This window comes from Pseudorasbora parva, chromosome 17, assembly GCF_024679245.1.
Source record: "Pseudorasbora parva isolate DD20220531a chromosome 17, ASM2467924v1, whole genome shotgun sequence".
In the NCBI taxonomy this organism is placed as follows: domain Eukaryota; kingdom Metazoa; phylum Chordata; class Actinopteri; order Cypriniformes; family Gobionidae; genus Pseudorasbora; species Pseudorasbora parva.
Genome location: NC_090188.1, coordinates 27348069 through 27360725, shown reverse-complemented (window position 1 = coordinate 27360725; position 12657 = coordinate 27348069). Strand labels below are relative to the sequence as shown.

The 12657-nt window shown below is 37.2% G+C and overlaps 1 protein-coding gene across 1 annotated transcript; it reads left to right on the top strand.

Annotated features, from left to right (window-relative positions):
* The first annotated feature begins 4222 nt into the window (after window positions 1-4222).
* Window positions 4223-11239, top strand: LOC137045600 (potassium/sodium hyperpolarization-activated cyclic nucleotide-gated channel 1-like). The gene is made up of 11 exons (XM_067422313.1): window positions 4223-4308; window positions 6235-6430; window positions 6542-6643; window positions 6725-6862; window positions 7240-7401; window positions 7491-7575; window positions 7887-8014; window positions 8118-8240; window positions 8408-8645; window positions 10637-10786; window positions 11106-11239. The coding sequence occupies exons 1-11, from the start codon at window positions 4223-4225 to the stop codon at window positions 11114-11116; spliced, it is 1419 nt and encodes a 472-aa protein (XP_067278414.1). The 3' UTR covers window positions 11117-11239.
* The last annotated feature ends 1418 nt before the right edge of the window (window positions 11240-12657 follow it).

The window sequence follows — 12657 nt, the reverse complement described above, 5'->3', positions numbered from 1 at the left end:
CAAATATTAGCATTCACGCCAACTGCCTTGCCCCCAAACAGCCGACCATGGAGTCAAATGAGGTCAAAATTGAGGACGCTCCACCTGGATACTTGCCTTTCTCATTAAAAAAGACAAAGACGGCAATAGAGTAACTGACAAGACTAAGACTGTGTGTAAGCTATGCCATGCTGTCATTCCGTACACCACATCCAACACATCAAACATGAACCACCACCTTCAACGTCACCATAAAAATGTGAAGATGGCCCCGGAGAAAACGAGCCTACCGAAGGGACAGCTGACCATGAAACAAGCGCTGACACCAACTTTACCTCCATCAAGTCCGCGTGCAAAACATATAACCAGGCTCATTGGCGAATTCATAGCGGACTATATGGCTCCATTTAACATGGTAGAGAACAGAAAATTCATCAAAATGTTCAATGTGCTGGAGCCCAAGTTTAAGATGCCATGTCGAGGACATTTTTCAGAGAATGAAAAAATTTTCAGACAACACGAGCAACATGGACATTGCTGTAAGAGAGAGCGGTCTCCACCCTCACATCAAGTGCTTAGCGCATGTTTTGAATCTGGCCAGTAAGCGAGGCTTGGCTGTATCCCGCGTCGCGCGCCTCCTTGGTCGTGTGCGAAGAATAACTACATCTTTCACAAGAGCACCACGGCCACCGCCGTCCTGACCAACAAGCAAACCCAGTTAGAGCTGCCTCCGCATAAACTTATCACCGATGTCCAAACCAGGTGGAATAGCACACACGACATGCTGGCGCGCTACCTGAAGCAACAAGCAGCTGTCTCAGCTGCGCTGAGCTGCCCAGGAATCCGAAAGAATGCGAGAGAAATTGACACTCTGGATAACAGTGATATATCAGATGTCGAGGATATAGTGAAACTGCTTAAGCCACTGAAGACAGCCACAACAGTTGTCTGTGATGAAAAAGAGCCCACTGTTTTACTGATAATCCCACTAAAGTTCATGATCGAGCAAAGCATGTCACCAGACGAAAATGACACACAGACCATCGCCAACATGAAAAGCGTCATTCTACATGACATCTCGGACCGGTACTCTGGGGACTGTAGTGACATGCTGCAGGAGTGAACTGCGCTGTGCCAGTTCGCAAAAGAGCTGACTTACAGCAACAACACCTCCTCCATGCTAAGGCATTATCGTGCAATGCATGAGGATGTGCAACCTGCTGCAAACACACCAGGTATTAGTCAAAGTAATATTTAATCTTTATTTAATTATTTAAATCATGTGTTAGGCTCCTACAATACACCAGCATTGTAATGTGTTATAGATTACAGAAAGAAAATGGTGGATGAGGCTTTGGTCAACATGGTCATCAAAGACTCCCAGCCCTTTTCTGTTGTGGAGGACGTGGGATTTCGGGAGCTTGTGCATGTGCTGGATCCATCATATGTTCTCCCAACAAGAAAGGTACTGTATGTGAATACAGTAAAGTAGTAATATTTGTTATCAAGTCAGAATGAATAACAAATCTCATTTTTTGTTCTCAGGCTTTGAAGTCCATGGTTGAGACCAGGTATGAGGAGGCTAAGGAGAAGGCCAAAGAGAAATTGGGCAATGTTACTGCTGTTACCGTCTGACATGTGGACATCTATCAACATGGAGGCTTACCTGGCTGTGACTTGTCATTTCATTGATGCCAATGACCAGCTTGGGACAATCTTGCTTGGGGTGCAACATTTCCCTAACATCCATACGGCAGAAAACTTAGCTATTGCCCATACTATGGTCATGGAGGAGTGGGGCATAAAGGATGCCTTGTCACGGAGGCTGCCGCCAATATGATTGCCTGTGTCAGGGCATTAAATGTTAGGCATGCGATATGCATTGCACATGCATTGAATTTAATTGTGAAGAAGTCTTTTGACGATGTGGCAGCCTTGAATGAGCTTCGCACCAAATGTAGGAAGCTTGTCACCTACTTCAGGACAAGCACAACAGGAAAAGAAAGACTGGTCCAAGTGCAGGTGCAGATGGGGAGACCAACTCTGAAAATGATCATTGAGGTGGACACCCGTTGGAACAGCACATACAGCATGCTGGAAAGGCTGTATGACCTGAGAGAGCCAGTGGGGGCAGCTCTAGCATCTTTAAGGACAGATGTGAGCCCTCCTACTTCATTGGAGTATGACACAATGAAAGATGCTCTCGACATACTGGCCCCATTCCACCAGGCCACAGTAGAGCTTTCTGCAGAAAAAAGAGTGTCAGCTTCAAAGGTTATTCCCCTAATGAAGATGCTAAACCACACAATTGCAAGAAAGTCAGAGGGCATAACATCAAATATGGCAAGGCAGCTGGCTGACAACCTTGTTCGTCGTGTCAGAGAGCATGCATTACAAATGGAATCAATTAGTGTAATGACAATGCCTACATTGCTGGACCCTAGGTTCAAAAAACTAGGGTTCCTAAGTCCAGTGAAGCTGCAAGAAGCCATCACAAGACTGAAGTCAGAATGTGTCAATGTAATAGAAGAAGTTTGGATACAACACCCCAAGCTCAGCTGCCTGCCTCACAAGCTGGCCAATCTACAACCTGTGGTAAGTAGTATGTGTAATGTGAATTTTCACATTTGTATTGTCATGTAATGTAAACCATTGAGAAGTGAGTTTTTTCCCTTGTATAATTATAGGTGACCTTTGGCATCTGCTGGACAGCACAGTAGATAACCGCAGACGGAGCTCCAGTGTGACTGCAGATGCTACAATAGAGGTGGATCGTTATTTGTCCGAGACAAATCTGCCAAGGACTGAGGATCCGCTGGGATATTGGAACAAACAGAAGCTCCAATATCCCAATTTATACAAGCTGGTACTGACATTCTTATGTTGTCCAACATCATCGGTGCCATGTGAAAGGGTATTTTCTAAGATTGGAGAGGTGGTTTCCAAAAAGAGAAACCGTCTCAGTCCAAATACTGTAAAAATTTGTTTCTAAATAAAAACCAGTAAACACTTTTCCCATCCCTGTTGCAGTTTGCTGTTCCACAATTCCAGTCCCATAAGCACTGCACTATTGCTCTCCCAGTCCCATAAGCACTGCACTATTGCACTCCCAGTCCCATAAGCACTGCACTATTGCACTCCCAGTCCCATAAGCACTGCACTATTGCACTCCCAGTCCCATAAGCACTGCACTATTGCACTCCCAGTCCCATAAGCACTGCACTATTGCACTCCCAATCAGCACTGCACTCATAATAATTTCTTTACAATAATTTGAGTCATTCACTGTCATCACTAACCCAAAGAACCCCTGAATAGTTGAACACAAAGTTGTGTGTTTGTGTGAGTTGTGTGTGCATAGGTTAATTCAAGCAGAGTAAAATACTTTATTAATACACAGGCAATAGAAAAAGGTTGTGCCCACACTATGATAATTTGGTTGCTCAGGATGAATAGATTTGTGTGCGATACATTGCTTTGCACAGCAGGTGTCACTAGGGAGCACACTGTTTCATGAGGCTTCGTGAAAATGAACCTTTTGGTGAACCAATGGGCTGGAAAGCCTCAGTGGTTCAGGAAGCCTCATTTGGCCATCACTATGGGCAGGTAAGCTTCGGGTAAGGATCAGGTAGTAGTGTTGATCGGTGCAAGACCAGACCATGAGTGAAGGGACGAGGAGTGTTTATGAAGGGTACTGGTGATTATGCACAGGTGTATGGAATACCGGTGATTGGGGATGAGTGGGAGTGGCCAGAGTGTCTGTGTCAGAGGGTGATGGCTGTGCAGTTGTGACACAGATCTCATTCTATTAATTTGTGAAATTATTTATTTTTTGTGAATCACTTTACTTTTATCTGTGGATAACAATATATTTGTTTGGAATAACGTAACAATAATACCCCCATACGTTGTAGGCCTATATCACATCAAATAGAACGGAAAAGAAACTAATGTTCAAACCAAATCTACGCCCTTGTGTATAGCCTACATATCTATGCTTCAACCTGTCCTCAGCATGACGTAAAACTGCTAAACAAAGTGATTAAAAAATGCAACAAATTTAAAAATATACATTTAACTTGAAAGGCAGAGATCTATATGTGTGCGTCACTTTAAAATTCAAACACAAATAAGTAACAGAATAACGTATGACAGTAGTACAAAAGATTTAGCAAATGTCTGCAATTGAGTGAAGCTTGACGTTAAGTGATCGCGAAAAAAACGGACATAAAAAGACGTAAACATGACTGTTGGTAGATTTGAAGATAAGAAACACAAAGCTGGAGGTGAAACCTTCACCTGGGTCTTGAATCCACGGAGTCACTTCAGGTAGGCCTACGTTAAGTTAACAGGCTCATAACGTATATTTCTATTAATATTTCATATTAATCAAACTCATTCAGTTTCTATTTATTCAGCATATGATAATTAGAAGTCTGATCGTTGTAGGCTACTTGGTCGAAAGAAAAATACGATGACGTCTCATTTTATCTCTAGGACGGATTATAAACCTAACGTTATATATATGTATACATATCTATGGTTATAAAGAGCATGAATGACAGACGATGACACTACGTTTAACCTTAAAGGGTTATTTCACGCAAAATGAAAATTATCCCATAAATTTCTCACCCTCAAACCATCCATATGTGTAACGTTAGCTATATTATATTCTTCTTTCAAACAAGTAGGTATGCCTACATTCAGAGTCATATTAAAATTTTAGTTATAGTCCGTCATATTATAATATCCTATAGGTAACCCTTGCCGTTTATTTGTAAAAAGTTCTGTAAATGATGATGATGATTATTATTATATTGTTATATTTATTCTTAATTAATGAAAATGTTTTAATAATGAAAATGTTTTTGTAATAGTAATGTCTTGTTAAATATTTTTATTTAGCAGTAATAATAATCATAATTATACACAGATAGATAGATAGATAGATAGATAGATAGATAGATAGATAGATAGATAGATAGATAGATAGATAGATAGATAGATAGATAGATAGATAGATAGGAAGAAATAAATTATCCAATATAACAACATAAAATAAAAAAATAATGTTCAAACCAAATCTTCGACCTGTCTTCAGCATGACGTGAGTCACAATGTAAAACTGCCAAACAAAGTGATTAAAAAATGCAACAAATTTAAAAATATACATTTAAGTAACAGAATAACGTATGACAGTAGTACAAAAGATTTAGCAAATGTCTGCAATTGAGTGAAGCTTGACGTTAAGTGATCGCGAAAAAAACGGACATAAAAAGACGTAAACATGACTGTTGGTAGATTTGAAGATAAGAAACACAAAGCTGGAGGTGAAACCTTCACCTGGGTCTTGAATCCACGGAGTCACTTCAGGTAGGCCTACGTTAAAGTTAACAGGCTCATAACGTATATTTCTATTAATATTTCATATTAATCAAACTCATTCAGTTTCTATTTATTCAGCATATGACAATTAGAAGTCTGATCGTTGTAGGCTACTTGATCAAAAGAAAAATACGATGACGTCTCATTTTATCTCTAGGACGGATTATAAACCTAACGTTATATATATGTATACATATCTATGGTTATAAAGAGCATGAATGACAGACGATAACACGTTTAACCTTAAAGGGTTATTTCACGCAAAATGAAAATTATCCCATAATTTACTCACCCTCAAGCCATCCATATGTGTAGCTATATTATATTCTTCTTTCAAACAAGTACAATCAGAGTCATATTAAAAAATATCCTGGCTAATTCAACTATAATAATGGTAGCAAATGGCAACTCAAAATTTGAAGCCCAAAAAAGTAAATATTGAAGGCACATTATCAATAATATGCTGGAAGCTAGATATTTTACTTTATAATATGTAATACGCTCAAAGATCATATGGGCAAACAATGCTTTTGGAATAAAGTTAAACAAAATTTAAATATAACTTATTTCATATTCACATTTTTAATACACGCAATTAATTTTAAATAAATGGAACTAATAAAATATTACACTAAAATAAAACTTTGAACACTTGTTCAATGATCACATAATGTGTGTGTCTGTTTGTGTGTGTATGTGTGTATATATATATATATATATATATATATATATATATATATATATATATATATATATATATATATATATATATAGTGTATATGTCTCCGTATGTGTCAATGAGCTGTTAATGCCATCACAGTAATCTAAAAGGAATGCTAACATTTGTTTTGTTTTTCTGTCTTTCAGGCAGTACTATCTTGCATTTATGGTGGTCTTTTCATTTGTGAATCTTATAACAGTCCCTCTAGACATTGCATTTTCTGATGATATGCACGATACTGCCCACAAATACTGGATAGCCTTTAATTTATTATCAGACATCTTGTTTTGTATTGACATTGGACTTAATTTTCGAATAGGCATTTTAAATGAAGACGGTCAGGTAGGAACATGCTTTTGTTGTCTTGTATAGTGTAATATTAATGATGCATGGCTTTACCTTTCTAAAAATATTGCTAAAAATTAATACAATGCGTTCCTGTTTTCTGTCTAGGCCATCCTTGATCCAAAACTAATAAGACAGGATTATTTCAGGTCTTGGTTTGTGCTTGATGTGGTGGCTGCATTTCCGGTCGATGTTGTCATTATTATTATGGTAATTTGATTTGTCTGTTAATATCACTCACACTGATCAAATTGTTGAGATACATCTTACAGTAAAACCAATTTACCACAGGAGCATTTTTATCATGCTGACACACTTTCACTGATGGCTTCGAAGATGGTGCGGATACTTATGATTTGTAGGATTCTCAGTTTGATCCGTTTACTCCGTGTGTCAAAGCTTCTGAGATTCTGCTTTGATCTGGAAAGTGTAAGTTACAGCACCACTCACCGTCATGCTTATGCAGGAAATTATTAATTGCAATATGTTTTCACTGCACAGTCAGCCAGAGGAGAACTTTTCTTGCCACAGTCACATTTGGCTTGCTCACTGGGGGGAAAATGATAAATAAGACATGTTGTAAAGGACTGGTTATTCTCTACTTTTTCAGAAAATGATTTGATGATGTAAAGAATTAAGAAACCAAAACACTGATTTTTGGAAATTTTTATTTTTACATTTTTGTAGTATTCTCTCATATTGCCCTCACCTGTCTAAACGCCTGCAAGCAACAAGACATTTTGGTTTTATTTTGTACACCCTTATTGTTCTATGGAGACTTTATGTTATATTATCTGTCATTTTAGGTCTCTGATATAAAGCTCAAAGTTGTCAAGCAGACATTCAGGGTGTTTTTTGTGTTCCTGATGATGGTCCTAATTTGGCACTGGAACTCTTGCGTTCAGTACTTCCTATCAGTAATGGAAGAGTTTCCCAAAGACTCATGGGTTGTAGAAGAGAAACTTGTGGTATGTTTCAATTTTTGTTTTTCTTATTCAGTCATTTGTTAACATGATGTGTTCAACATGTCTTCTTTTTTCTGTTACATTTTTTTTAGAATGCCTCAATCTGGGAAAAATACTCCTATGCTTCCTTCAGAGCTTTCTCTCAAATGGCCTGGAGATCATTTGCGAAACCAAGACGTACTGTGCACAACATTCTTTCAACATGAATCCATTTTTATATTAGAATTAGAATAATGTCTCCTGAAAACACTTTAATCATTGGCATTTTCTATGGCCAAGCATTACATTTACTATCAGGATTGGGGACTTTTCAAAAACCTGTGACACAAAGTATTAATCTATGATCAGAAATGTGTCAGAAATAATTTCCATCTGCCAGATAAAAAAGAAAAGGGGGAAAAAAGCAATGGCTTGGTAAACACCACTGAAGAACTATAAAATAAGTAGTTTACATAGTGCTAAAGTGATTTCCTGTTTTGTTTTTTTAGGTGTGGATGAACAGTGGCTAGCTGTTGTTAATATGGTGGTTGGGTTTTTCATGTGTTTTGCACTCATTTCTTGCTTGATGTTAGCAGTTTGGAGCTTGTATATGACTGGCAATGCAAACACAATGATGGTGAATTTAAATTGTATTGTTTAGATTTGTTTATTCAAGAAATTAATATAAGGTGGCTCTGATAATATTATGCCATGATATGTTAATATTTCAGATTAATCAGCTACAATCCTCCACGATGTTCCAAAATCTGCCCAGAACGTTGCGCCAACGTATCACTTCCCAGCACAAGTGGAAGTGGGATAAGGAGAACATCATTGACATGCTGCCAATACGGCTCAGAAAGGTTTCTAAATAATTAATAAATATGAACTTAGAAATTAGCAAAAATCATACAGATAACACGCATCTAATTTTACTTCTGTCCAAGAACGTTTATTCAAACTCAAGGTTTGAGTATGTATTTTATATATATAAACCATTTTTAACAGTGACATGTTTTCTGTTTCAAAGGATATTATGGCAGAAATCTCTTCCAACCTGATGAACAAAGACTCTATGTTTATGACGGTTAACAGAGAATTCAGCGACGCCATTTTGATAAAGTTGGAGAAGGAGTTCTTCAATACTGGCGACATCATCATTCATCAGGATGCTCAAGCTGACCATATGTTCTTCATTAACTATGGACGGGTGCTTGTGAAGAACGAATATTTCCAAATGGAGCTGTGTGATGGGGATCACTTTGGAGGTGATGTATGAGAACACTTGTTGTATCAAGTCTTGTGTAGAGTAACAACATAAAGCTTGGTCTGCGTTGCTTGTTAAGTCAAATTTGGCACTTTTCAAAAACGCATTGTTTCAAAGCAGCTTTACAGAAAATTATGTTACTGTTAATATCTTAATTTCTTCATGCCTTATAGTCACATTAATCAGATAAGAACTGGGTGATCATATAGTTTACATATTACAAGCAATCAAGCAGTTGAGATTTTTTATACTGTATGAAAGCAAATCAATTTGAACATAATTATATGTCACAACTCAAAAGGGAGAGAGGACCCAAAAGCGAAAGCAGATAATAATGTATTTCAATGTAAATCAGGCAATTGGCCGCCAAGGCTAACAAACAGAAAGTCTCTCTTAACAATCAACTTAAGCGGATGTAGACTCAGGCGGGGTAGATGGGTCTATAGGGGCAGGTGAGCTGGGCAGAGTACAGACTTAGCATGTAAGCTTGAGACAGTTAGGTAGATATAGACACACGCATAAGCCAGACAAGACTAGACGAGACGCAATCCTGGTGGTGGAGAGTTCTGACCAAACAATACAATTTTATGTGGCCCTTATGTGATCTAATGGCGTTATATTAAAATCTGATCTAATATTAAAATCTAATGGCCCTAATGTGGCCCACATGCAACTTTGAGTATTAACAAACAACAACTTCACAAGAAAGAAAAAAAAGTATCGAATAGATGTTGGAAGTGTGTTGCTAGGACTCTCGTTGTTTCAACCGACTGCACCTGCAATAAAAAGTTAAATTTAAATAATGTTAACAGCAATACAACCTGGAAGCTAGGTCTGCATGATTATGAATGTATTTATTTATTTGTGGCAAAAAATGACACACACATATATATATATATATATATATATATATATATATATATATATATATATACACACACACACAGTGCCTTGCGAAAGTATTCGGCCCCCTCAAACTTTGCGACCTTTTGCCACATTTCAGGCTTCAAACATAATGATATGAAACTGTAATTTTTTTGTGAAGAATCAACAACAAGTGGGACACAATCATGAAGTGGAACGAAATTTATTGGATATTTCAAACTTTTTTAACAAAAAAAAAAATTGGGCGTGCAAAATTATTCGGCCCCCTTAAGTTTCACTAGTTCACACTTACATCAAATTAAATAGAGTAAAGATTATGTGTATTTTGTGTGCTGTCTGGGGGAGTGCTCCGGGCTCGGAATTTGGCCCGAACCCAGAGTACGATTTGTGTTTTTTTTCCCCTTACAAGAAATATCATCATGATTTAATATCAAGATCTCATGGCTCACACCCCTAACAGTTTACAGTTTTGCGATATGCTGTATCATTAGTATCGCATACTATACGTATGCATGTGAAGAAAAATTTACATTTAGTTGGGTGATGACATAGTTTAACATTTTTTTGACAGTATAGTAATCATGCTGTTGAGATTTGCTACACTATACCGGTGGTACAAATCGCTTAATTAATTGAAGTTATGAATTTGTTTCGTGATCATATTGAGATCAATGAAAACTGAAAGAGGTGTGGCAAACAAACAAACAAAAAAGGCCAAAAGCATTTAATGCCATGAATCTGACAATTTATTTGCAAATCTAGAGTCTGAGTAGGTGCTTCTTACTCTGTGTAAAATCCATTGGATGCCACTTCAGAATCTCATGGGAAGTAGTAAGACATACGGGTACCAATTGTCTGTTTTATGAATACTATGAATTTGGACAAACTACTCTTTTTACCTACCATATAGTAGGGAAGTACAGTATATTCACACACATGGCCAATGGTTCCTCAATATGCTCATTATATTAGATTATAAGCATTTCCCAGTTTTGTATGCAGCTATTGATCAGACAGTCAGTCAGATAATATTCGCTCAGAAACTCAGATTTGTGTCAAACAACCAGCCTCATACACACAATTTGAAAAAAATTTTTGGTTCTGCAGAGATCAGCTTCCTGTTTGGTGAAAGGCAGTTGGCCACAGTTTCTGCTCTGACCGCCTGCAGCCTTTTCTCCCTGTCATTGGAAGAGTTTCAGGAGATTGAGGAAAAGTTCCCAGATGTGGTGAAAAAACTGAGGGCATCAGCTCTCGAAAGTAAGTCTTACATTATGAGTTGCTTTGATATACATGATAAAACCTTGACTTCTGTAACGCTACATGGTGAAAAGAAAAAGGATTATGAAGACTAATAACATGTACTGATGAATCATTAACTAGAAGACCAGGGATACAGATTAATGAAGAAAATCTAGATCATTTTTGTCATAATAATAATAAGATTTATTTGTTTGTTGAAGGTTTTGAGGTGTGTTATGAGCAGAGTCATTTATTAATTTATTCCATTCTGTTGTCCTGTGTTTGTCTTGTGAATTTTCTCTCTCTGTGTGTGTGGACATGCATGTTTGTATTACAGGTGGGCGGTGACTTGTGTTAACCTGTTGGAGGCTGCAATTGGTTCTCCCTCTCACCTGATCCAGATAAAAGGACCGCCCCTAACATACTGAAGAGGCCATCTTTGTGCCATTGTGTCTTTCTTCTTCTTCTTCTTGTTCTTCTTCTTCTTCGGCTTATTGGCGGTTCGCATTCTTAATAACCGCCATCTACTGTAGGTAATGAATCAGAGGCATTATATCCCTTCTAGAATAATCCAAACTTATGCTTTCAATGTTGCTGCGTGTTCAGCTCCTCCATCTACAGCCCAAGTCCTTCACATTCCAGAGAGGGATAATTATAATAAAGAAATACTCCTAATAATAACAACACAATACCCCATCTATATTCTGTTTATCAAATTTGTTCCATTTAAGAATTGTATTGTTAATCTACCCCCTTCAACTGAGTTTAAAAGCTTCTTTAATGTTATTTGTTGCTCACCTTTCTTCTGAAATTCTTCCAATATCTTTCTTCTTTCCTCTGCATATGTATTACAATTAATAAGTACATGTTCCACTGTTTCTCTGATTCCACACTCACATAAACCTGTGGGATGTTTTCCTATTATATGCATTGTTGAATTAAGTCCTGTATGTCCCAATCTTAGTCTAGAAATAATACAGTCTACCTTCCTTCTCCCACTTGAATGCCTTCCTCTACCTACCAATGGTTGTATTAAATGTAAATGTCTGCCTTTTTGCTCATTATCCCAATATGATTGCCAGTTTTTATATATGTCCCTTTTTATTATTGATTTAACTTCTAATTTGCTATATCTAATTTGATTATCTGCATAAAACTATACTCATTTAATTTCATTTCCTCCACTAAATCTTTAATGATCCAACCAAAACTTTTAACCGTCCTTTTCCCATGTTCCCAACATGCTTCAAGTATACCTTTAGCTGGATGATTATCCTTCTGCCCTGTTAGGTTCGCCCAGTATGTCAGTATCATCTGCTTCCTTCTTAAGTGTATTGGCATCTCCCCCATCTCTACCTGTAACGCTGGAACTGGAGAGGAAGGATAAGCTCCACAACAAATTCTCAAAGCTTGTGATTGTATTCTTTCTAATTTACCTAACAGTACTTTAGATGCAGATCCATATGCCATACATCCATAATCCAATATTGCTCTTATCATTGTCAAATATATTGTTTTTAATGCCAATCTATCAGCTCCCCATTCTCGCCCTGAAATACACCTCATTACATTTAAAATCTTACACTTTTCCTCCATCTTCTTAATATGTATTTTCCATGTAACTTTTGTATCAAACCACATACCTAAAAATCGTATTTCTTTTACTTGTTCTATCTCTTTATTATATAATTTCAATTTTGAATCGATACTTGACATTTTATTTGTAAACATAATATATTTGGTTTTCTCCACTGAAAATTTAAAACCCCATCTAAAGGACCACCTCTCAACATGTTCTAAAACTAATTGCATTCTATTAACAATATACTCTACATTCCTTCCTCTAACCCACAAAGCTCCATCATCAGCAAACAATGATTTATTTATAC